Source organism: Crinia signifera, chromosome 8, assembly GCF_055691185.1.
Source record: "Crinia signifera chromosome 8, ASM5569118v1, whole genome shotgun sequence".
NCBI lineage: Eukaryota > Metazoa > Chordata > Amphibia > Anura > Myobatrachidae > Crinia > Crinia signifera.
In genome coordinates, this window is record NC_139224.1 from 106,807,528 (window position 1) to 106,833,978 (window position 26,451).

At 44.8% G+C, this 26,451-nt stretch overlaps 1 protein-coding gene across 4 annotated transcripts in view; it reads left to right on the forward strand.

Moving 5' to 3' along the window:
• Positions 1-19,256, forward strand: part of EXTL2 (exostosin like glycosyltransferase 2) — a 41,809-nt gene extending 22,553 nt beyond the window's left edge. The window contains exons 1-6 of one of the 4 annotated variants that reach the window (XR_014454433.1): positions 4,290-4,439; positions 12,553-12,605; positions 14,175-14,584; positions 16,169-16,239; positions 17,982-18,967; positions 19,063-19,256. Coding sequence is in view for 3 of the 4 variants with exons in the window: in XM_083156933.1 (XP_083013059.1) it covers positions 12,601-12,605; positions 14,175-14,584; positions 16,169-16,239; positions 17,982-18,473 (978 nt within the window). In the remaining variant the exon portion in view is untranslated. Of the gene's footprint in view, positions 1-4,289; positions 4,445-12,552; positions 12,606-14,174; positions 14,585-16,168; positions 16,240-17,981 lie in introns of those variants that run through there. The other 3 variants (XM_083156932.1, XM_083156934.1, XM_083156933.1) reach the window with 3 other exon arrangements.
• Positions 19,257-26,451: the final 7,195 nt, after the last annotated feature.

Consider the following 26,451-nt stretch of genomic DNA (forward strand, 5'->3'; position numbering starts at 1 on the left):
TTTTCCTTCTGAGCGATTTTCCATAGCAGGACGCTATGGAAAGCCTTCCACCTCGTTGCTCATCTGCTGGTATTAACAGCAGATGAGCAGTGGCTGCCGGCAATGATGTGGGAGTGCACATCACCACTCACTGCTCATCATTGGCCCGTACACACTGGGCAACTTTCAAACTGAAAGCAGCTCAAACGACAAAACTGGTCCAGGCCCATCCTTAAAACCCCAGAAATCCTCTCATATTGCACCCAAACGCCAGCTTCCTGTCAGTCAAATTGTGGCTACATTGCGATTACAATCTGTTCACATTTTCAGTCGCTCTTTCCCCTTATGCACGTGCAGTACAAACGGTATACAAGCACAATCGTTCGATAATCGCTCGATTTGCAAATTCTCTAATTAGCAGTCCATGCTGAGTAACCTGCTTTGAATTCAATTGCTTGAAAATAATCAAATCAAATGTCTGATGAAACCTTGGTTCCATTGGAATGCACTTCATAGTTTTATTAATACAGATATTTTCAGAGACAAACCAATATTTGAACACTTGCGATAGAACATTGCACCCAGAGGCGTAGCGATGGCGGAGCCGGTGGAGCACACGCTCCAGGCGCCGGAAGATAGCATGGCGCCGGAGCTGTGCTGGCACCGGTACCGCCAGCTCGCTCGCTCCCATGCCCGCTGTGTCCGGGTCCGGGAGACGGAGAGAGACGTCCACTGCTGATATGTAATATTCACTTCTCACGCTGGACCGCTAGCCAATGGGCGCTTGTGGTCCAGCAGCCAATCAACTGGTGGCTGCTGGACCGCGAGCGCCTATTGGCTAGCGGTCCAGCGTGGAAGATATGAATTTTACATAGCAGCAGTGCACGTCTCTCTCCGTCTCCCGGACACAGCGGAGAGCGGAGAGCGGGGGACAGGACAGGACGCACACTGGCAGGGGGGAGGTGAGCGGCTGGCTATGTAGGTGTACTCCCTCCCTCCCTACTGCAACTGCAACTGCACCCACCCTCCTGCCGTCATCCACCCACCCACCCTCCCTCCCTCCTGCAGTCACCCACCCTCCTGCAGTCACCCACCCACCTGCAGTCACCCACCCGCAGTCACCCACCCACAGTCACCCACCTGCAGTCAAACCCACCCTCCTGCAGTCACCCACCCTCCTGCAGTCAAACCCACCTGCAGTCACCCACCCACCCGCAGTCACCCACCCACCTGCAGTCAATCCCACCCTCCTGCAGTCACCCACCCTCCTGCAGTCACCCAGCCACCCACCCTCCTGCAGTCACCCAGCCACCCACCCTCCTGCAGTCAAACTGCAGTCACCCACCCTACCACCCTACTGCAGTCACCCACCCTCCTGCAGTGACCCACCCTCCCTACTGCAACTGCACCCACCCTCCCTACTGCACCCACCCTACTGCAATACTGCACCCACGCACCCACCCACCCTACTGCACCCACCCACCCTGCTGCACACTACTGCAGCCCACCCTGCTGCACACTACTGCACCCACCCTCCCACCCTGCTGCACCACCCTCCCACCCTGCTGCACCACCCTCCCACACCCTACTGCCATCACCCCCCCACCCTGCTGCACCCTACTGCCCCCACCCTGCTGCACCCACCCACCCTGCTGCACACTACCGCTCCCACCCTCCCTCCCTGCTGCACATTACCGCTCCCTCCCTCCCTGCTGCACACTACTGGCAGTGCATTGAATTGAAAATAGCGGCGGGGAGTGGCCCGCTGCACAGTTCTGTCCCCCTTGGCAATGAGCAAATTCAGTCCCCCTTGGCATCGAGCATGAAGCCCCATGGCATCGAGCATGAGGCCCCTTGGCATTGAGCATGTAGGTAAGTGTCATTTTTGTGTCAAATGTGTAATGGGCATTATGGTGTGTTATATAGTATGTCATGGGCATTGCGGAGTATTATATAGTATGTCATGGGCATTGCGGAGTGTTATATAGTATGTCATGGGCATTGCGGTGTGTTATATAGTATGTCATGGGCATTGCGGAGTGTTATATAGTATGTTATGGGCATTGCGGTGTGTTATATAGTATGTCGTGGGCATTGCGGAGTGTTATATAGTATGTCATGGGCATTACGGTGTGTTATATAGTATGTAATGGGCATTGCGGAGTGTTATATAGTATGTCATGGGCATTGCGGAGTGTTATATAGTATGTCATGGGCATTGCGGAGTGTTATATAGTATGTCATGGGCATTGCGGAGTGTTATATAGTATGTCGTGGGCATTGCGGAGTGTTATATAGTATGTCATGGGCATTGCGGAGTGTTATCTAATATGTCATGGGCATTGCGTAGTGTTATATAGTATGTCGTGGGCATTGTGGAGTGTTATATAGTGGGCATTGCGGAGTGTTATATAGTATGTCGTGGGCATTGCGGAGTGTTATATAGTATGTCGTGGGCATTGCGGAGTGTTATATAGTATGTCATGGGCATTGCAGAGTGTTATATAGTATGTCATGGGCATTGCGGAGTGTTATATAGTATGTAATGGGCATTGCGGAGTGTTATATACTATGTCATGGGCATTGCGGAGTGTTATATAGCATGTCATGGGCATTGCGGAGTGTTGTATAGTATGCAATGGGCATCATGTGTGGGCTTATGTGTAATTGGAATTACAAAGTTCACTAAAATGTGCAATGGGCCTTACGGTGTGTGGTATAATGTTGGTCTGTGTCCACTTTTCACTGCGCAGGAGCCTCACCTACTACAAATTGGGGGGGGGGGGGCGCGAAACATGCCCTTGCTCCGGGCGCCGTGGCACCTAGCTACACCACTGATTGCACCTATTTTTTTTTGATGAATCTGCTCCTGACAGGGGTGTAAATTCCAGAGGCAATGGAGTTTCCTGCCTCCGGACTCCGAGTGCCCATTCTGTGTGATTCACAGAGTGGGATCCAAACGTGACTGCTGCTCTTCCAACAAACTTTGTGGTTTGCCCGCTGCTGCTGCATAGTTAATTGGCTGAAGCACAGGAGTCCTACAATAGAGGACAGACATACCTCACAACTTTTCCATGTTGAGAAGATGGACCAATTAGGCACGGCATATGCAAATGAGGACCGCGTCCCCACACAGCATTTATTCTGTCAGATTGGGGGAGACTCCCAACTGCCCCCCCCCCCCCCCCCCACACTCGACACTGCCGGCCACAGGTGGGGGCAGGACCATCCCAAAAAAACAGGACAGTCCTGCGAAAAATGGGAAGATTGGGAGGTATGGACAGGGCAGTTCCAACCTTGTACCACTCAGACTGTGATGCAGCATGGAATGGTACACTCATCACTGATGCAGAAGTGTGAGCTGTAGTACTGTATTCATACATTACCTGCCCATTGGGTATAATAGCGTGCCGTGAGTGTAGCGAGGCATCTTGCCTGATGCATGGTGAGCCAAGCGAGGTGACGTGGTACCCTAATACAGTGTCTGTTGACATAAACACCCCAAAAATGGGAAACCTCATGTCGACATTTTCCCATATTTTCATTTTCTTGTGTCAACATTTTGGCTATGTCAACCTAATGCACCTGTCGGCCTTTTCATATCTCAACCTTCTGACTGTTGACCTAAACACTGTCGACCTAGTGATCCACACCTTTGCACTCTGGGGGTTATTCTGATTCACTCTATAATGGACAAAACCATATGCACTGCAGGTGGGGCTGATGTAACATGTGCAGAGAGAGTTAGATTTGAGTGTTTTATTGTTTCTGTGCAGGGTAAATAATGGGTGCTTTATTTTTACTCTGCAATATAGATATCAGTTTGAAGTACAAACCCCACTTAAATCTAACTCTCTGCACATGTTACATCAGCCCCACCTGCAGTGCATATGGTTTTGTCCATTAGAGAGTGAATGTGCCTTTCTGAGTAAATCAGAATTACCCCCTCTATTACAGCTCTCTCCTACTCAGCTACCATTTAATACTGCAGCTCTTCTCACATGTAATCATTCATGACAACCTGACCCTTGTAGTATGCAGACAACTTTTCTTTCCTACATCTCAGCTGTATTGTGCACTGAGAATTGTTCTGCAAATTGTGAACTGTTCTCTGTTTTATTTTTAAATACTGTAATGCTATGTTCCTGGTCCCTGTGATGTGTGCCATATGTACCACTTGTAGTGCCTTATAAATAAAATATATTACTAATTGCAACTACACTGAATGCCTGTTTTACACCAGAGTAACAGGCGACCTACTGAGACGACTGTAATCCGAGCACAGCCCTAGCATGCAGGAGCACACAGCAAAGCAAGGCATTCTGGGAAAGCTGCTGCTACAGGAAATCAGTGCAGTAGCTAAGCTCACAGGTTTTTGAGTCTTTAGGTTGTGTTCCACCACAAAGGAATATTTTGGATATGCATATTGACCACATGCGCCAGAAAAACTTGGAAACAGGGTAAGGTAATATTGAGCAATAATAGTCTCTATATGCATGCATGTGAGAGTTGATATACACAGTATTACAGGGTACAAAGAAGCAACTTTTTCTGTTAAGCTGTGTACACACGGGGGCAATATACTGCTGAGCAATATATAAAATACATGTTTTATTTGAGATTTTGAGAATAAAGCAGCCCATACACGCTGCTATGAGGGCGTGCTTTCCGTGCTGTACTAGCACGGATCACATTGCATTGCATTGCATGTGCATCTGTTGTGCATGCAATGTGATGAAACTTATGTACAAAAAGTATGTGCAAGCACATACTTTTTGTACTGTGCGATGAGGTGCGTGGGAGCGCGCACCTCAAAGCACACATCGGGACAGCATGCTTAGCAGCGTGTATGGGCAGCTTAAAACCTTTTTAGTGACAATGTGAAATTTCAGCTTTGTCCAGACTGGACCTAGACGTGGTGCAGCACATAATAACGAGTGTTCCAGAATGTAACCCTTTCTCTGCTGTACTAATGTTTACTGACCGTTCACAATTTATATGGTCAAGGACTATTTACCTCTCTTCTTTAATGTACATCACTTAAGCTGGGCATACAGACTACAATTATCCGGCCAATCGAACCAATAGCGGCAGATTGCCAAGATAATTGTATAGTGTATGTACGCGATCGATCCAAAAATATTGATTGTTCAGACACATCTGTCCAAATCCATGTTTTGTAAGTTGAAAGTCGCCCGAATTGGCAGTGTATGACCTTCTGCAGCAGGCATTTCATCTGTCCTTAGCATGGGAAGGAATGGAGAAATGTTTCTTCCCAGTGGAAGATCACTGATATGGCCATAATATGTGCTAGGTTACAAGTTGCCAGATAACATACAAGTTGGCAGGGCCGTAACTAGGGAGGGGGCTAGGGGGTCACGCACACCGGGCGCTGGAGGTGGGGCGCGCTGTCAGGTCCAGGAGACAGCCTGCGGGGTTCTGGGGACTGATGTAGCCCGTGTCCCGCTGCTGGGCTGACGTACGGTATTGTAGCAGGAGGTCAAATAATGACCTCCTGCCGCCAATCGATGAAGCGCTTCCCGACGGCGGAGCGGCAGGAGGTCACTATCTGTGACCTCCTGCCGCCAAGCAATGAAGCGCTTCCCGACAGCGGAGCGGCAGGAGGTCACTATCTGTGACCTCCTGCCGCCAAGTGAGGAACAGTGCACAACAGCACTTGCCTTCCTACTATCGCCAGCGCTAGAAATCGCGCTTTATTCCTCCCTCCTTCCCTCATGACATGCCGTCAACGCCACTGCTCCTCCAAATCTTCTCCCTGCATCTGATAATCAATGTTTAATTTTAAAACTGTGTCTGACTCCAGCCTGCATAGTACCTACTGAAGTATAATGGGCATCATGTGTGTGGCATATGTTTAATGACTCATTAAAGTTTAATGAGTCATTAAACATATGCCACACACATGATGCCCATTATACATATGCCCCACACCTTGATGCTCATTAATAAGGAGCATCAAGGTGTGGGGCATATGTATAATGGGCATCATGTGTGTGACATATGTTTAATGGAGCATCACGCTGTGGGGCATATGTATAATGGGCATCATGTGTGTGACATATGTTTAATGGAGCATCACGCTGTGGGGCATATGTATAATGGGCATCATGTGTGGCATAAGTTTAATGGAGCATCACGGTGTGTGTCATATGTATAATGGGCATCACAGTGTGCATCATATGTATAATGGGCATCACGTTGTGGGGCATATGTATAATGGGCATCATGTGTGTGACATATGTTTAATGGAGCATTACGCTGTGGAGCATATGTATAATGGGCATCATGTGTGTGACATATGTTTAATGGAGCATTACGCTGTGGGGCATATGTATAATGGGCATCATGTGTGTGGCATAAGTTTAATGGAGCATCACGGTGTGTGTCATATGTATAATGGGCATCACAGTGTGCGTCATATGTATAATGGGCATCACGTTGTGGGGCATATGTATAATGGACATCATGTGTGGCATATGTATAATGAGCATCCAGGTGTGGAGCATATGTATAATGGAGCATCACGGTGCGGATCATATTTATAATGGGCATCACAGTGTGCGGCATAGGTATAATGGGCATCATGGACTGCACTTTTGGGGTCATGTGTATCTGGCACTGCACTATTGGGGGCATATGTGTATCACACCTCCATTTTCCATGGCCGCACCCCATGTGGCTACAGCTCTTAGAGAGCTGACAATGCCCTCATAGCGGAAAAAATGGGAGATGTAGCCTCGCAGGAGTACCACGGTAGTAGGTGAACCCTCTCCGCTGCCTCGTGTTGGGAGGTATGTTTGTGACATATTGGACATTGCAGTGTGGCATATTGTGTATCATTCAGGGACAGTGTTCTATCCAGTGGCAGCAGCAATTAACCATTGCTTATAATGTGTACTGGGGGGCATAACGGTGTGTGCTATAATGTGTACTGGGCATTACGGTTTGTGGTGTAATGTGCTCAGGGCATTACAGTGTGTGTGCTGGTATGTGTACTGGGCATAACGGTGTGTACTGGGCATTACGGTGTGTGCTATAATGTGAATTGATACTACTATGTGACCACACCACTTCTCCTCCCCCCCCCCCCCCCCCAAAAAAAATGCCCTAAATTTTTAACGCGCGCCTTCGGCGCGCACTATCCCTATTTATAGTAATATATGATATATTGACTTGTTTCTTGGTTTAATATCACCCTTCTGCTGTCTGTAAGCATATATATATATATATATATATATATATATATATATATATATATATATATATATATATTTATTGGGGGGGGGGGGGCACTAAATAAATGTCTTGCCCCGGGCACCAGAAACCCTAGTTTCGGCCCTGAAGTTGGTTTGACAAGCATTTTGTATGCATATCCTGCTTTACACATGTATTACAGATTCAGGGGTAGATTTATTAAGCTTGGTGAAGTGATAAAGTGTCTGGTTTTCAGCACCGGCCAATCAGCTCTAAACTATCATTTTTCAAACCAAGCTTGTAACTGCACAGTTAGGAGCTGATTGGCTGGTGATAAAGTAACAGCCACATTATCACTTCACCGCAGTGCCGTCTTTCCCATTGGGCACGATGGGCAGTTGCCCGGGGGCCCTAGGACCTAGGGGCCCCCGGCCCAGCCCAATGGGAAAGATGGTGGCCGCGGTCCGGGAATCCGCTCACCCTCGCTGGGGGATCCGGGCAGGGGGATCAGGGCGGTGGCGGTAGCTAGAAGCCTGATTCGGCGAAGCTCTATTTGCCGGCGGGCGGGAAGCGCTGTTGCATTTGAATAGACTGGCCGGACGCTGATTGGCTGAATTCAGAAAATCAGCATCCGGCCAGTCTTTGAAAAGGCAACAGCGCTTCCCACCCCGCCGGCAAATAGCGCTTCACCTCCTAGCTAGCAGTGAATTTAATTTCGGGGGTCCGTGTGCCGGGGTTCTGATCACCCTCACTGGGTGATCCGGCAGGGGGATCAGGGCATCGGCGGCGGTAGCTAGGAGCCCGAAGCGGCGAAGCGCTATTTGCCGGCAGGGGGGGCGAGAAGCGCTGCTGCATTTAAAATGACTGGCTGAATGCTGATTGGCTGAATTCAGCCAATCAGCATCCGGCCAGTCTTTTCAAATTCAACAACGCTTCCCGCCCCCACCGACAAATAGTGCTTCGCCGCTTCGGGCTCCTAGCTACCGCCGCCCTGATCCCCTTCCCCAGCGAGGATGGTCGGATCCCCGCCACCCGGCCACCATCTTTCCCATTAGCGCTATTTGCCGGTGGGGCGGGAAGCGCTGCTGCATTTGAAAAGACTGGCCGAACGCTGATTGGCTGAATTCAGCCAATCAGCGTCTGGCCAGTCTTTTCAAATGCAACAGCGCTTCCCGCCCCGCCAGTTAATAGCGCTTTGCCACTTCAGGGCAGGCTCCTAGCTACCGCCGCTGCCCTGATCCCGCTGCCCGGATCCCCCATCGAAGATGATCGGATCCCCGGCCGCCGGAAGCTGACTGGCTGCCGCACGGAGCCAGAAAGGCGAGGGTTGGGGAGGTGACTGTGGGCTCCTGGGCAAACTAATTTGGGGGGGGGGGTCCAGTGAACTAGGTTGCCCAGGGGCCCTTCCTAATGTTAAGACGGCCCTGCTTCACCGAGGTTAATAAATCTACCCATGAGACATACACCTATATTTTCTGACTGAACGTAGATATTCTGTGGAGTCAAAAACCAACATGTACCGTATATACATACCTCCCAACATTTTGGCCTCCAAGGTCAGGACTTCTGGTCAGTGCTGCTGGAAATAGGATTTGAACCATACTTATTATTATTATTTATTAACATCGAACCCATGACCTCAGCGCTGTGAGGCAGTAATGCTAATCATTACATTTGCCTACCTTTAAGGTTGCCTGTCCAGGAGAAGCCTGGAGAGGGCAAACCAAATCTGCACGTTGGGGGGGGTGGGGACAAGGCTGACTCTTAAAGCCCCGCCCCCAATCCACACAAACTTCGGGTCCGCTAAGAGGGGCCGGGGCTAAAATGAAGCGAAATGGTGCAATTCGCGTCATGTTAGCTCATCCCCCTCCTGCAGTCCCGCAAATTCTGGCATTTCTCAGGGGTGGGTGCGGAGCTTTGGCAGGCATGCGAGAGACTTGCCCACTTTCCCGGGGGCCTGGGAGGGGAACCCAATTTCTGGGAGGGCAGGCAAGTATGATTTGACCTCACTTAAAGGGGGTGGGACTGAGCAGGAGTGCTGCTCCCACAAAACAACCCTCCAGTTTTTGTCACTATTGGGGCTCTGTAAGCTGCTAGCATACCCCTAGTCCAGGCATGTCAAAACTGTGGCCCTCCAGCTGTTTTGAAACTACACATCCCAGCATGCCTTGCCATAGTTTTAACATTCCCTAATTACAAAACTGTGTCAAGGCTTGATGGGACTTGTAGTTTCACAACAACTGGAGGGCCACAGTTTGGACATGCCAGCCCTAGTCCCTCTGTCTGCCGTGAATAGATGCTGAGCGCATGCTCACAGCATTTATTCCCTGCTGCTCTGCTAAGCAGACCCCAAAAGTGGATCTGGACCATCTTAGCATGGTGTCACAAATTCCATGTTGCTTTCTGTCAGGCAGATGAATTCTCTGATCTCTCAGCCATTGATCAAAGGCGTCTGATAAATCAGTTGAATTGTCAGATTCCTGGCATCACTGACTATGAGATCTGAGGAGTCATCAGGTAGCTCCTCCACCACCCCTGTCTCTTCTGTCCAGCCTCTGCTGCCTCCACAATGCTGCCGTGCATGTGCGGACTTTAGACCATACCTGTGTGGCAGCCATTCTGCGGTAACTTGCTGGGGTCCTGTAATCATTTTTATTGTCTGATGTGGTCCCAGAGCTAAATAGTTTGGGAACCCCTGCTGTAGACATTAATTTCCACCTCTTTTTCATGTATGCATCTGAATGTGTAGTATTTTATCTGCGAGACTTCACTGATCAATGGAGAAAAAGTTTCTTTTCAGAAGCGCTGATACGACAAGAAAATAGCTGTGATAAATAATGTACTGGGGAAAAAATATAAATAATAAACAGACTTCAGAAACAAACAACTGCCCCCCCCCCCCCCCCACCCCCCTGCAGATTTACTTCTGCATGTTATTGTTTAAACTATCACCCAGTGTGTACGCTGCAAACAATGAACTAGTGCTCCCACGGGCAATTATCACCCCCCTTCGCCAGCTAAATTTGACTGTATCGATAATGACTGCATGTATAGATTGGGGACTCGATAACTTTACTGATTGACATTGTTAACGATATTCAGTGTGTATGCACTATACTGTTCACCCAGAAGTTTAAGGGAAATCGATGACGCTATCAGTTGGGGAGTGTATTCCACAGCGTGTAAGCTTGGGTACACATTAGGCAGTTTTACTATACAACATATTCCTCCAGCGGTGGCGGCTTTTCTATCGGGCTATCTACACTGATGACGTATACGTTTCTTTTCAGTGGATACCCATGTGGGGTTGCATACCAAACCTAAGTCCCTAGAGAGGACTGAGCGTTCATAGGAACAAGCAGGACATTTATATGTTTATTGGAGCACTCATTATCCGTTCCTCATTGCGCCATTACACTTCATATTGTTTTATATACTATAGTCTTTTAAATTATTTTATTAGATGTATAAATTAATCAACATTTCTTGATTAATTGATCCTAAGTGCATCATTGAATATTAGCGCTACTCATATTCTGTTTTTTTTTTTACTAAACAATATGCATGCTAATGATATCGCTAATGATATTTTTGTGCATATTGTTTAGTGTGTACGCACTATGCCGTTAACTATGCGACTCCCTCTATCATCTGTACATGCATCTCGTCAACAACAGCATGCTCCATAACTGTAACGTTAACAAGTTTCAGGCAGTTCAAGGTAGAACTGTAACGATGATGTCTAAAATAAAACACAAGGGGGCACTGTGGTTTTGATTTTCACTAAGAATCCACTGCTACCCTGCAAATTGTTTATATAGGATGGTCAGTCAGGAATGACATTAGAGGTGTATTTACCTGACAACGCACCCTCCAGGGCTACCTGGTAATAGGGCACTCCTTTTTTTTTTTTTTTATAATCAAAATGCAGAAATGCATGTACAGGTATTTCTAAAATAATTTTACCATGGTCCTCTGTTAACGTTCTTGCTAATGGTCTGTTAATGTCTGCACAAAAATTGGACTCAGTGGGTTGTTCAGACTTGATGTCAATGTGCTAAAAACTTTGCAAAAACCCATGCTGCGCTGCAGGTGGGGCAGATGTGCAGAGAGAGTTAGATTTGGGTGGGGTTTGAACACCCCACCCAAATCTAACTCTCTCTGCACATCTGAAATCTAATTGCAGTGTAATAATTAGGCAGAGCAGTATTTACCCTGCAAAGAGACAATATAATCCAACTAAATCTAACTCTCTTTGCATATGTTACATCTGCGCCACCTGCAGCACAGCATGATTTTGTTCATTTGTTTAAAAATGAGCTTTGCGATCAGGTCTGAATAACCCCCTCAAACTCAAGAGATTAATCTCATATTGGAGACTGCTTGTTTTGTATTTTTTTTAAATATTATTTACTGTAGAAGTTAGAGTGAATTAGTTGTGTTAATTACATGTGAATAATCGCCTCTGCAGAGTTTAATAGTTTCATTAAACATTTGATTGAAAGCTCATATCATATTTTGTTATTTTATATACTTCTTGTATTCACACCATAAATCTGTTTACTTTTGAAAACTAAGTTGGATACCGTTATGGGAAAGAATATGAACTTGCCACACTTCTTTCTACTAAAACTCCCCCTGTAGCCCTAGGCGACATTTACTAAGCGACACAATTAGTTCCAGGTTCTAAAATCATCAAAGATGCAGCGGCTTTAAAAGGTCTCCCAACTAAATTTACACCAAATCTTAGTAATTGCCTAAACATCTGCATAGAAAGAAATACCTGTAGCAATATGGACACCTGTGAGCTATAAGTGAATGTATAATTTCACAATATAATCAGGAAGATGGATTTTATTTGTTCAAAATAACATCGCAAAAAAACCTCTGTTATCTGCAAGGTTCAATAAAAATATTGGTTTACATTTTCACATTATATTTAATGTTCATATTAAACTTTTATATTGCATCTAAAATGTACAGCTAGGGAGCCACTGCTGGCAATCTTATTTGCTATTTCTGTTTTAGTTTTGTTAATAACTTTTGTTGGAACAAGTTTTAGGACAACATTCTGTAACAAACTACAAGTAGAAACCGTTGCTGCAAATTGTTGAAATTAAAACAAACAAAATACTTGGGTATTCATAAATAAACATCAAAAGTTCAAGTTGCGTACACACTAGACGATATTCGAAACAATAAGCATGATCACAACCAGTGATAATGACATTTTTGTGCTTATCGTCTAGCATTTACACACAAAATATGCAACATCCACAGGACATAAGTGAAAGCCATGCTGCAGAATGAAGGCAGTGCTAAACCTAGATTCTAAGAGCTATACATCTTCTATTCTAGTGATATCTCATTGTGATCTTCTGCTGGAAGAGGAACGGTCTCACGGATATGAGGTATGGTATCTATGTACTGATTAATGTGTCGTAATATGGTGCTTCATAAAGTGATATAATGTAAAAAAAACTCTCCTAGATAATACACGTGGCAGCAGAAATCTCAAGGTGCCAGTTCAAGTATACAGCAATGGTAGACAACTGCGCCTTCAGTGTAAATAATTTATAAAACGAGAGTATCCTTAAAAGGTGCAGTAATATGCATACCGGGCCTATTGCTACACCTTTTAAGGATACTCTAATTTTATAAATGATTTATATACGACTGCCTTATGTTACCATCTTTATATCAATTAGGGCCAAGGAAGAATAGCACTAAGGGGTGATTTAACTCTCAGCGATGTGCCGTGGATGGGATACGGTCATTTGCTCTACAGCATGATGGTCGACATGGGTCTAGGTCGACAGGTCATTAGGTCAACATGGGGTTTCTCACTGTATTTTGAGCCGACATGTGCAGACAGGCGGTATTTCATGCCATACCATCCACTAGGGCGTGGTGGGAGAACAAAATAGTGTGCCAGAAGCATGGCGAGGGGATGCGGTGCACTTTAAACTGTGTCCATGTCGACATTCGGGTAAAAAAACTGTGGAAAAAAACCCATGTCGACCTTTTGACTGTTGACCTAGACACAGTCAACCTAATGCTTGTGTCAAACCTAATGACCTGTTGATTTAATGTCGACCTAGAACCATGTCGACCTAATGCTTGTCAACCAACATGCTGTAGACCAAATGATCCCAACACGCGTGGATCACCTTCGGAATGATCATGAAAGGACTTTAAGGAATTGTACCTTCACTTATTTTTCCTGACATCACATGGATGTTTGCAGTAAAATGAGCCAAGTTTCCTGCTGTAACAAACAGCAAAGTGACATAGGGCCTGATTCAACAAGGCTCGCTATGCAGTGGTTGTACGCTGCTTAGTGAGCCCTGAAACGTCACCTGGCCGAATGCCCCCCCCCCCTGCCAAATCCCCTCGGTACCATGCAAGGGGATGGATGCGAACACATCCCCTCACATGCAGCCAAAGGGGAGAGAAATCACTGACCATAGAATGATTTCTCTCCCCTTCGGAAAAAAAAAAGATCACTCGGTGTCCACCGACGAGGGGGCGACCCCTGGCTTCATTCCCAGGGGAACATACAGCATTTTCATGAGGATGGACATAACACGTTGGGCGCTCCCCTGATCCAGACAGTTTCCGACCCCTGCACCCTCCCTCCCCAGCAACGATTGGCATGGCGAATGTGTAACTTGCAGATGCCGTTCGGTGCTGGCGTTTGCAAATCCACACAAATGTGCATGGGCAAACTCTGTCCATCGGGGCTGGGGCCAAATTAGGATTGCTACAAGTGATCCTGAATCAGCCCCATTGTGCAATGTCCAGTGCACTCTGCTGAGGATTGACTCACCCTATGAGAACAACCATATCCCTAAAACTACAGTAAGACATTTCATGCATTATGGAATTTATAGATTTTCTTCACCCACAAAATAAAGCAATGTGCACCTGACTAGAGCTGCTGTTTTCTTAATCTAACCCTAGTGTCTTATTGTAAGCAGATTTTTTGGAAAGTTGTTCCGGATGAAGATGCTCCGTGCGTCCTGTGCTTTCCTTCTTCTTCTCCTCTTCCTCCTGGGTGCCATGGCTGCTCTGCTCCCTACTGCACATGACAGTCCTATATTGGGTGTCCGACGTGGAATGTCTCTCCCCATTTCCCCTGCCCTAAGCTCCTTCACTCTCATAATGCAAACCTATAACAGGACTGACTTGTTGCTCAAAATGTTGAACCATTACCAGGCCATGACACAGCTTCACAGCGTGATTGTAGTGTGGAATAATGTGGGACAGGACACTCCGCAGGAGTTATGGGAGAGCCTGGGGCCCCATCCTGTGCCTGTCTATTTCAAGAAACAGAGTGGTAATCTAATGAGGAACCGGCTGCAGAACTTTCCAGAGATAGAAACCCAGGGTGAGTATTATGTTTAATACTGTGTATTCCCCAATCCTACTCCTCGGGAAGCTGTGTCATTTTTATTGGAGAAAACCACAGACCAGTGGCATCACAATGGGGGTTCGGAATCGGTACACACCCGGGTGTAACCCGCGGAGCTGGGTGCCGCACTGTGACATTACGCGCAGCACCCAGTTCCTGTCATTGTGTAAGAGCCGGCACTACAGATCTGACAGTCTCTGTGGGCCGCCCGCATCTGCTGGACCCCCAGAGTGATGAAACGCACCCTTGTCTGCAAAGTTGTACCCATCATCCGCATAGCCACACCGCGTATCTTAATGACGCACACCGAAGGTATTAAGTCCAGCAGATCGGGTGTCACCAGCATTAGTGGCACCCTTGTCACAAACCATTACTAATGTCAGTATGAAACACAGTCAAATATATGGCAGGAGAGACCTCTCCAATACATGTCACATATACTGCACATTGTAGATATACAATCCCTGCACTATACAGTACAGATTGAACTGTCATTTCAATACTGTGGTAATGGTCGTACATTTTTTTTTTCTTCAATACTTACACTGAATTTAAGACAGCTTTAAAGATGCTGAAGGGAGGGAGGGGGAGATCAGATATTTATTGGGCAATAAACACTTCTTTCAAATTCAGCATTTCTTTAGAATGATATCATAGTATAATTATATCAACCATATATATTTTCTGCACGCAATTGTGCTGTTCCTCTGGAAGGGATCTATTTTCATATTTAGGATGCACAACTGAGTCTGCCCATCACAAAACTAAGGATATCTTTGTGGAATACTTACTGTATTTGTTATACTTAATGAAGGTGGTGGCTGTGGCACTTCTAAAAAGCGACCTCTACATTTTCACTTGAGGGGCTGGGAAGTGGGTATTGGTGACAGTGAGGGGTTGGGAGGGCGGAGCAGTAATTTGAGGTTTTTCGTAGGGTGCTGAGAAGCCTTACACCGGCCCACTGCTATGGCATCCCTGGTGGCTCTCACAGTTGTCTGAGCCACCAGTTTCCAGCAGTATTGTACCCACTGGCTGGCCATTAGCAGTGGCTGTGTTATTTTATTATGACTGTCAACATTTGTGACCCTGACAACTTATTTGTGCTGACCGTACGCTTTATCTATATCCTAGAGGTCGATATTTTGACTGTGTGTACATGTTATTACTCGACATTTTGACCCTGTTGATATTCAAACTTTTAAATATATTAATTATCTATATTATGTCCATGTCTACACATAGGGCCAAATGTAACCATTTTTGAAAAGTGATAAAATGGAGAGTGATAAACAGCCAACCAATCAGCTCCATCCTGCCATGTTACAGGCTGGGTTTGGAAAATGACAGGTAGTAGCTGATTGGCTGGTTGTTTATCACTCACCACTTGATCACTTTTTGATGCTTTATACGTTTGGCCCTATGTCCCTGTTGACATTTTGATTGCTTTACATGTTGATCATCAACATTACGGTGTTTATATTTAGAATTTCTAAATTTTTCTTGTCTTACTAATAACCAGCCCAACTGAATTAAAGGCATGACATATCTGGTTCATTACAGCTGTTCTAATGATGGATGATGACACCCTCGTTAGCGCATATGACATCTCCTTTGCCTTCTCCATCTGGCAGGTAATTCTGCTGAAGCCGTAATTCTTCAGCATGGATCATTAATTCTGCATAGGAAATATTCTGCAAGTGTGCCAGCATTTACACATGTAACTTCCCTGGAGTCTAGTAACATCTCCGTGTTCTTTAGGAGAAAGCAAATAGGAGGATGTACAAATTTTATTCAAACCATAATGCATAGTGACTGCTTGAGTATATTGTCATTGATACTGAGCACGTTGTTATTGATAATGAGCATGTTGCCAGTGATACTGAGCAGGTTGCCGTTGATATTGGTCAGTGTACAATACTGTAGTCTGTGGCAAAAGAAAATGAGCACAATTCTTGATTAATATTATAAATGAAATGGATTGGATTATTGTGGGGCATACTGGAAAGTGCTGTTGAAAAATGACCCCTTTCGGCTTGTATGTGGGATTATAGTTTGTATAGTACTGTGTAAAGGTGCATAGACACGGAATGATGCTGGAAGCATTCCAACATTGTTCACGAGTGTCTGAAATAATTCATGATGTGCACACTTGGAACGATTTGATACACTTCAAAAAAGATTGGTCTATGATCTTCCCGCATGCAGGAAAGATCATAGGCCATTGTTAACGATCGACGGGTACACACAACTAGTGTTCATTCTAGCACCCGCCAACTTTGAAAACCCATGCAGTTCCTCTTCCCTGCCTGGGGTGTCGCTGTCTGCTGTGGTGTTTTTAGCACAGGTCTGGTTTGCATATCAGTGCTGATATACAGACCACACTGTGCTAGAAGAACTACAGCAAACAGCGACACCCCAGGCAGGGAAGAGGAACTTCATGGGTTTTCAAAGTTGGGGGGTTCTAGAATGAACACTACATATTGATAACGATGCACAGAACGATTGGTCGTTCCCATCGATTGGGAATGCCCACATTGTCCTTCAAATCGTTCCGTGTGTACGGGGCATTAGTTAGATGTGATCTGGATGGTTTTTAACTTGTTAACACATCATATTAATCTTAATTAATTTATGGAGGCAATCAATTAACAAAAACAAAGGAGATTTTAACTTGTTAGTGTATTCTCATCTAATTGCGCATAGCAATGCCATACACTCAATGGTTGTACATATTTGCTACACCACCAGTTTCAGCATCTGGGTGTTTGTAGCCTCATTGACCAGGCAGAGAGCCAAGTGATATATATATATATATATATATATATATATATATATATATATATATATATATATATATATATATATATATATATTCTAGTGTCTATGAGTCTCGGAAACTCTGCAATCTGTTGGCAGAGAGAGAAACTACATCTCTTTCTCACACATGCACAAACACAGAAGGTAGCAGACTAGCTTTCAAAGCTTTTGCTTCGAGCAGGCTTACTAGTTATATACAAAAGGCTAAATTCTCCTTGCCTTTTTGTGGTGAAGTACCACCAGTGACCACTATAGGCCACTCAACGGACCAAATTATTCCTTAGCAGAAAGTGAAGCTAAAATTATATGATTAAGCTTCCTGGATTTGGTCGGAGATTGGACAGGCTTTTCACTAGTGGAGGTTATGTTGGTGTAACTCCATTTTATTAATAAAAAGCTATATAACAAATGAGAATAGTTTGTACGCATGTCAGACACTATTTCAAGTCCTGTTTGTCTGATTAAATTATTGAACATTTCTGTAAGAAACAAGTGCAAATAATTTCTCACTCTCTCTCCCCCCCCCCCCCCCCCCCCTCCCGTTATTTGTTCACAGCAATTTCCAAGTCAAATTGTGGGTTTTGTACCCAGGAAACATGTGGTGTCACCCTCGGGAATATTCAGTTATGGCAGCTTTGAATTACAGGCTCCTGACACTGGGAATGGCGACCAGTACTCAATGATACTCATTGGGGCTGCATTTTTTCACCAACAATACCTGCGGCTCTTTCAGGAACTACCTGCTTCAATTCATAACATGATAGACAAGACACAGAATTGTGATGATATCACAATGAACTTCTTAGTGGCAAATTATACAGGAAGAGCATCTGGTGTGCTGGTAAAACCTGTAGATATGAGGAATTTAGAGAAGGATGCTGGAAGTGGGTACACAGGGATGTGGCATCGGGCAGAGCACCTACTGCAGAGGTCGTATTGTCTAAACAAGCTGACTGAGATCTATGGAAAGATGCCTCTTGTATATTCAAGTATGATGATCTCACAGTTTGGTTTTCCAAACTATGCCAACCACAAATCTAAGGTATAGATATTAACACTTTAAGTGCCAAGTGACTTTGTCAAAATTGATGTGAAAATGTGAAAACTTTTTTTATTCATCATAAAGACCTGTTATGTTTATCTTTTATAGGATATATCTTTTTTTAATACATTTTTTTTATTTGATTTTATATAACAAATCTGAGCGACGCTGGCATTTTTAGTTGATATTTTACGCATCTCTCACAGATGTTAGCACTCAAAGGATTAAGTAGTGAATTCTGGCCATATTTTCATATAAGAGATGTAAAGGTATTTTGTTTATAACTAGAAGTACATATTAACCACATAAGTGAATTATATATTTTTTAACTTATTGTTATGAAGTATGATCTTTTTATGTATTCAAATTATCTTTTTTTTTTTTTTTTTTTTTAACTCAAATCAACATTTAGAATGGATTCTTTTGTGTCACGGTTTGGATTTTCTGTAGTTCAATCTCCAGGCCCTTGAGTTATAATAAAGATCATTTTTACACCTAAAGTAAGTACAAGTGACCAGGAAACACTGGAGCTGTGGCACTGGAACACATGAATATGTATATGGTAAACTACTACTGTTTGTGGTGAACTCCTTAGGGCTAACAGGGCTGGAAACCACTACTGGGATTCTGGACACCCACCTAAAATATAATACCTGGACCCAGAACTCTGAAAACCTGGAATGGAGAATTAATGCCACGTACATGCGGTTCAATTTGGTCTATATGTTCTATTTCATTTTGTTTGTATAAGCACTTTTTAGCGCCAAAACATTGATGATAAAGACACTGCATTGAATCTATAATTTATTTACATTACCTGAGTGCAGCCATTTGCATATTGCCGGAATAGCTGAAGGCTTTCTTTTATTGAAGGTAACGGGCAAGTACTGCATATTTGAGTCAAGTGTGCTAGAACAGGGAAATTATATAAAAATGCTACCCTTAATGACATGCTCCTGACGCAGCTTTTCCCTGATGCAGCTCTCCCCAATGCCATACCCAACACAGCTCTCCCCCCCTGATGCAGATCTCACCCCTGATGCAGCTCTCCCCCTGATGCCATACATGACACAGCTTTCCCTGATTGCAGCTCTCCCCCTGAGATAGCTCTGACCCTGACACAGCTCTCCCCCTGAGGCAGCTATGTCTGTCTGGTAATCAATAACTGAAACGGTACACAACAGACTTCTTTTTTTTCACAAAATGGGGGATGTGAAGCCCTTATCTTCCAAATATTGTGTAAAATAAAAAGAATGGTCGCTACTTTAACGTGATAGGTTATCTAGTTTATAAAATGGTAAGGAAGTTGCTAAATCCTAGTATGAGAAAGGACCTATGATGACAAACCACATGTCACATGACTCCAGGGGGAGGAGCAATGTCAATGGACTTGCACTATCACTATCCACAACACCGTCTATTTATTATTACCATTTCTTTATATAGCACACAGAACACATTTTGCAGCGCATTAAAGGAAAGAAAATATTTGAACATTTACATCAGTCCCTGCCCCAGTGGAGCTTACAATTTATATTCCCTACCACATATACACGCACACACACACACACACTCTCATTATAGGGTATATTTGTTGGAAGCCAATTAAATTATTGGTATATTTTTGGATTGTAAGAGGAAACCGGAATAACGAGGAATCCCACAAAAGCACAGGGAGAATATACAAACTCTGCACAGTTAGGGCCATGGTGGGAATCGAACCCATTACCTCAGTGCTGTGAGTCAGTAATGCTAAGCATTACACCGTCCGTACTGACATTTATTGCCTTTAGTAACCAGGTGACGAGCGAAGTGACCAGCTGGTGAGTGAAGCGAGTCGACAAGTGTACGTTTTGGCTCCCAAGTTCGGAACTTGCTTCTCCTCCTGTTGTGCCATGTGACATATAATTGTGACATCAGGAGTCCTTTCTCACACTAGGATATAGACTTTACAAAAACGGTTGACCTTGTTGGGCATGCACATTTCTCCTACACATAAAGAGTTGAAATCAAGACTGTAATTTTATTCTTAGAAATGCATTTTCATTTCAAGTGCAGATTTTTTTGCTCTTGGCGTTAGCACATTGGTGAGAAAACCCTCAGCAGCGAAGGTGTTAAGAAGCTTCATCCATACATTTGTATAAACATGAACAAAAAGGCATTTTTGACTTTGAGAGTAGACCTATAGATGTCCTATAGTTCAAGCTCTATATTTTTAGGACTTTAAGGGCACCTCTCCTTCAGACATTTTGCTCGATTGCACAGTCCAATGAAAATGCATCTGTTAGAGGCGTGTTTTTATCTTTCTGTGCAAGCTTCAAGTAATCTTGCTCTTTTTACTGTGCCAAATAAAACAAAGCTAAAAGTGGTGGAGACAGAACATATCATTATGTCAATATTCCAAATCTAATTTCATGCTCCAGAACTTTTTTAGAATGTCTGAACCACTAAATCATTATAAGATTATCTCCCACTGACCACTATAACAAGAGAGAGAGGCCCCACACTCACGTGCACTGGAGCATTGGGAGCCGAGAAAGCAGTGGAGGTTTGTTTCCAGGTATAATTGTGTACTACATTGGCGATGGCAAACGAAATCCAACCACCTCTATCCCCAATGGGACAATACTTTCCTTTAATGAGTCGTCCCAGAATTTATTTTGTGTTCTTTTTCTCTACAAAAGACTCAAAAAGAAAAAACCGACCATAGTGCAACACAGTAAATGAAAAGCACCTTTCCTTTAATTTCATCTGTTGCACTCACATGTAGTAATAAATAATCTTATGTAGCCAGGTTGCAATCTTCTTCCTCAGATGGTTTACTAGGGGATAACTCCAAACACAAGTATATAGTGCAATGCCGTTTCACATATAGACAGACAATTTACTAACAGAATGCACTCATATAAAAATCATTAAAATTACATATCACTATAATGTAAAGTCACTTGGATACCACTCTCTCTCAGAAGCCATCTTTGTTAGAATACGCAGCGGAACTATTCAGTCCCGGAAACTTTCCACTATCCACTCTGCAGCTTTCAGGGATCGAAGTGGTCCAAACGCATTTTAGGGTCATAAGACCCTTCCTCAAAAGCTTATAATTCTCAACCCCAATGGACCTCTATTTATACTACCAGTAAATAGGTGACTCCCATTTCCCGCCTCAATAGCCGTATATGCAGCCAAAGGGGAGAGAAATCATTAGAAGGTCGCCAATCAAATTGATTTCTCTCCTCTTCAAAAATGAGTCAGTATAAACTCTCTTTTAATTCTGCGGCAAATCGCCCAATACGGGGTGGGTGCTGACTTTGTGACATCCGCTGCCAGCCCCGAGCAGGAAATGCCACGCCTGTGTTCCCAGGGGAACACCCAGCATTTTTATGGGGACACCAATAGAATCCTGGGTGTTCCCCCTGTCAACTCGCTGAAGACGTTTGCACAGGGGGCTGCACATGCGCTTATTCACAAATGATTATTCAAAATGATTGGAAACGAGGCTGAATTCAGCCATGTCCGATCAAGCCAGAATCAGGCTTATACCAGGGCCGGCACTACCCGCTCAGCACAGCCTGCAAAGCAGGTAGGCGCCGGCCCATAGAGGCGCTTCCTCCCCTCTGTCCAACACTGTGGTTGTGGGCTGCCGCATCCTGCGCCTGTCAAAATATATGACCGACAGCGGCTCCGGGAGCAGAGTTAGCGCACAGGACAGGCAGCTGGGCAGAAGCTTCCCAAGCCCACAGCAGTGCCGCAACACTGTGTCCCGCGCTGCGTAGTGATGTTTGCTAGCCCGACTCCTGTACGGCGGACATTGCCGGGGGGGGGGACCTGCGATTCCCTTTTTCCTGTCCGGCTATTCAGGTGATGATGTCGCCGCGCACACAGGCATGAAGGTTGAAGAGCCAGTGAGAGGTTTTGGATTGAGCAGGAGGTTGTCTCGGAGAGGCGCGGTGCAGGACTCACTGCGGGAGCTGGAACACACACCCAGTCAGGGAGGCCACGCTGGCTGGGACTGTCAGTGTGACAGTGCAGCTAACAAAGGTACGTGCCACTCTTAATAAAGGGGCAATTACCCAGAGCTAGAACGGTGGGCCACTATAATAGACACTGCAGCCTTCCCTCTACATGAGGTACTCACAGAATTAAGAGTATGAATAATCACTCACAGACGCTGTTCTATCCCAGTGTTTCAATTTGGGACAGATATATTTATCAAGAATCAGGTAACTAGGGGAAGTGGCATATTATAGAGATGAAGGGGACATTGTGTGGGTACAACACGGCATTATCTGTAAGCAACAGTATGGTTGGCATTCTGGCTTATGGGTGCTACTTTGAGCATTATACATAATTGTCACTACCCTGGGCATTATACATAAGCAGGACTACGCTGGGCATTATGCGTAAGCGGCTTTACTGTGGGCATTATGCATAATGAGGGTGCAAATTTAGAGTTTGCAGGGAGGCGCTGAACACCCTAGCACTGGCCCTGGCTGATACACAAGGAAAGGGTGAGAGATAGAGAGGTGGAGGCAAACATGGAGATTAGAAGGGAAGGGGAGAGTGAGAGGCAGGATAGTGAGCAGCGGAAACAGAAAGGAGAAAACCTGCAATATTTAGTGCAACAGCTGGGACCTAGGAATGGGGACAGACAAGAGATATTAGCGGAGAGGTGGTAGTGGGGAAACATTAGGTAGAGTGACCAATGGGCAGTGGTACAGAGAGAGAGGGAGACAGACTAGGAGGGAGGTCCGATATAAGTGAGAGAAAGACATAATTGGGGGAGGGTGTTTAGGGGAGACTGAATTGTGAGGGAGATAAAAAATGTAGGTACAATACCTTGAGACCAGTAGAGTAATGCATGAAGTGGCATAGTTATATTGGGTGCACAATGCAGGAGAGCACACATCTCACACCCATGTATTATGCTCTTCTCTCCATAGCCCCATGTTTGATGCTGCACAAATCAGTGGCGACAATGGTGTGGCTTTCCACATCCACAGTATAAAAAAACACACAGGCACCGTGGGCTATAGATAATGCTGGGTACACACCAGGACGACTAGGGCCCGATCCGCACAATCTAGATCCAATTCCGATCAATTGGATGTAGATTGTGTGCTGATTGGGCCCTTTTCTGACCTGGTGTGGACCGATACCGATCCGATGCGCGGTCCCGCGGGTCGGTCGGTCGTTATTGAGATCCTACCTGCTGCAGGTAGGATCTCAATGACGACCATACAGCCAGGTGCGGGTCGCCATCGGATCGGACCCGCTCACGGTGCACATCGTGAGCGGGTCGTGCCCCTCCGCGTCATCGTGAGCGGGTTGGACGAGACACTGACGACCCGCTCACGATGTGCATCATGAGCGGGTCGTCCTGGTGTGTACCCCGCATAAGGGGGTGAGTCTGGTTGGTTTGCAAATGCAAATTCCTTCTCAAATGGACAAAACCATATGCACTGCAGGTGGGGCAGATGTAACGTGCAGAGAGAGTTACATTTGGGTGAGATATTTTGTTTCTGTGCAGGGTAAATACTGGCTGCTTTACTTTTACACTGCAATTTAGATTTCAGTTTGAACACACCCCACACCAATGTAACTCTCTCTGCACATGTTACATCTGCCCCACCTGCAGTGCACATGGTTTTGTCCATTAAATAAGGAGTTTGCTTTTGCAAACCAACCAGAATCAGGCCCTAAATGTACTCCGGTGTTGCTTGCGAGAGAATTGGAGGAGAGCACACAAGTCCAACTCTAAAGTGGCTTCTGCTTGAAGAGGTTACTCTTGCTATACCCAAATCTTTGATCCAACTCTTCACAACCGCAATATAAATATTTTCGGTACTTGTTTCCTAGCACGGCGCCCATCGCATCGCATACCATAAGGCATACGATGGTATGCGATGCAATACGATGTTAGCCGATGTTATACAATTTTAAATTGTATACCATCGAATTGTATGCTATTGTATGTATTTCAATGTTAAATGTGCCCCCTACAAGATAAATAATTGTATAAGCACCGTGCTTACAATGTTAAAAGCACCCCTACGCCACCCGTACTATAAACGCAAACCCGAAGCGTGGCGAGCACAGCGAGCCCGCGAGGGGCGGCGGTACGCTTCCTCCGACCTTTTCATACCCCCACTATCCATGTCGGCGTGGAGTTTTATTTTATATAGTGTGGCGAGCGCAGCAAGCCACCGAGCCCGAAGCGTGGCAAGCGGACGCGGAATACATGTGAAGTAATGCGCGTCCGCTCGCCACACTTTGGGCTTGGTGGGTTGCTGCGCTCGCCACACTATATAAAATCAACTCCACGCCGACATGGATAGTGGGGGTATAAAAAGGTCGGAGGACCCGTACCGCCGCCCCTTGCGGGCTCGCTGCGCTCGCCATGCTTCAGGTTGGCGTTGATAGTGGCAGTGGCGTGGGGGTGCATTTAACATTGTAAGCACCTATTAAGGTGCTTATACAATTAAAAATTGTATATACAATTTAAAACCGCATCGCATTGCATTGCATGCCATTGTATGCTATATACAATGGTATACAATTTTAAATTGAATACAATGCCTTACGACTGAATATCGTGGGCGCCGTGCTAGGAAACAAGTACCATATTTTCTTTAAATACAAATGCAAGTTTTGGCATATGCACAGTATACACATCATTATCACTGTTGTCACCTATTCACTGTTAGAACATATTTCCGGTACTTTGGACAAATGATTTTGGCCTCTGGGTTTGCAAAATAGTCCCCAAAACTATGACTTTAATACCTTAAAGTGGTTGTAATACATCTTCATTTAAAGGATATTGGATGCATGACTCACTATTTAGAACTTACTGTATATTTGAGGCTTTCTTATAATGTGGATATTTATTTTTCTTAAGGAGCAGTGTAGAAATACTGTACTTGACTTTATATTTCTGAATGCTACAAAACTTCACTTAAATTATATGGAACTGATGTGTTACACATAAATTAGTTTTTTTTCTACGTAAATTTTCTACGTAAATTTTGCTGAAAGTACAAATGTTTCTGCCTGACTTGAGTGGCAAAATACATCACTGCTCTGTTTTACCTTCTTCATTTTCCAGAGCACAAACTGCAGTATAAATACAGTATAAGCACTGCTGACATACTAGGTATCTGCCACTAGATGGCAATATTGGGAAACCACTGTATGTTATCTATGTAGGCCAGCAATGTTTGGTGGTTTTTTAAATTGCTCTGGTCTAATTGGGCTTCTCCTATTATACAAAATTATTTTATCCAGTCAGATGAACGTTTTTTTGCCGTTAACCCACACCACTATCGCTAGCTGCATTACTATGCATAAAACAAGGTGTCCGGAAACATTATCTCTTCCAGCACTTCTAGGCAAACCCCCCCTGATCTGTGCAAGGAGAAATGTTATAGTCCAACAGCCTTCAGGAAATTCCACAGCACAAAAGAGATGCTTCCTCTTTAAATATTCGTGCATATGTATTAGTGTGTTCTTTGTTATTAAATACGCATTAGCATATATTCCTCTTACCTCAGTAACCCTTGCATACCATTAATCCCTTATTAACCCTTATTTACTAGGGACTTTTTTTTATGATTCCATATTTGATGTGCTCCTTTTCTTAATACTGAACAGCTGCCAAATCTACTATTAGTTCCAGTTCTGTGGGGTTATACAGACCTGATGCGAATTCGCAGGCCAGACGATAATCAAATATCTGTGCATGCGAACGGCTTGTAGTATGCATGCGCGAGGCCATCCTGCAATGAAATCCAGCTAATTTTTTAATCGCTGGCCGTATGCAAGTTGATTGACAGAAATATGCCGTTTGGGGGTTGTAACCAGCTGTTTTTTGAGTGTCAGTAAAAGGTAGGCTTGCACCAGGTGTTTGAAGGGAAGTCATGTGACCTCAGCTCCGGCCCAGATCTGCCTGTTTCTATTGCAGCCACTGAGTAAGTCCTGGGCT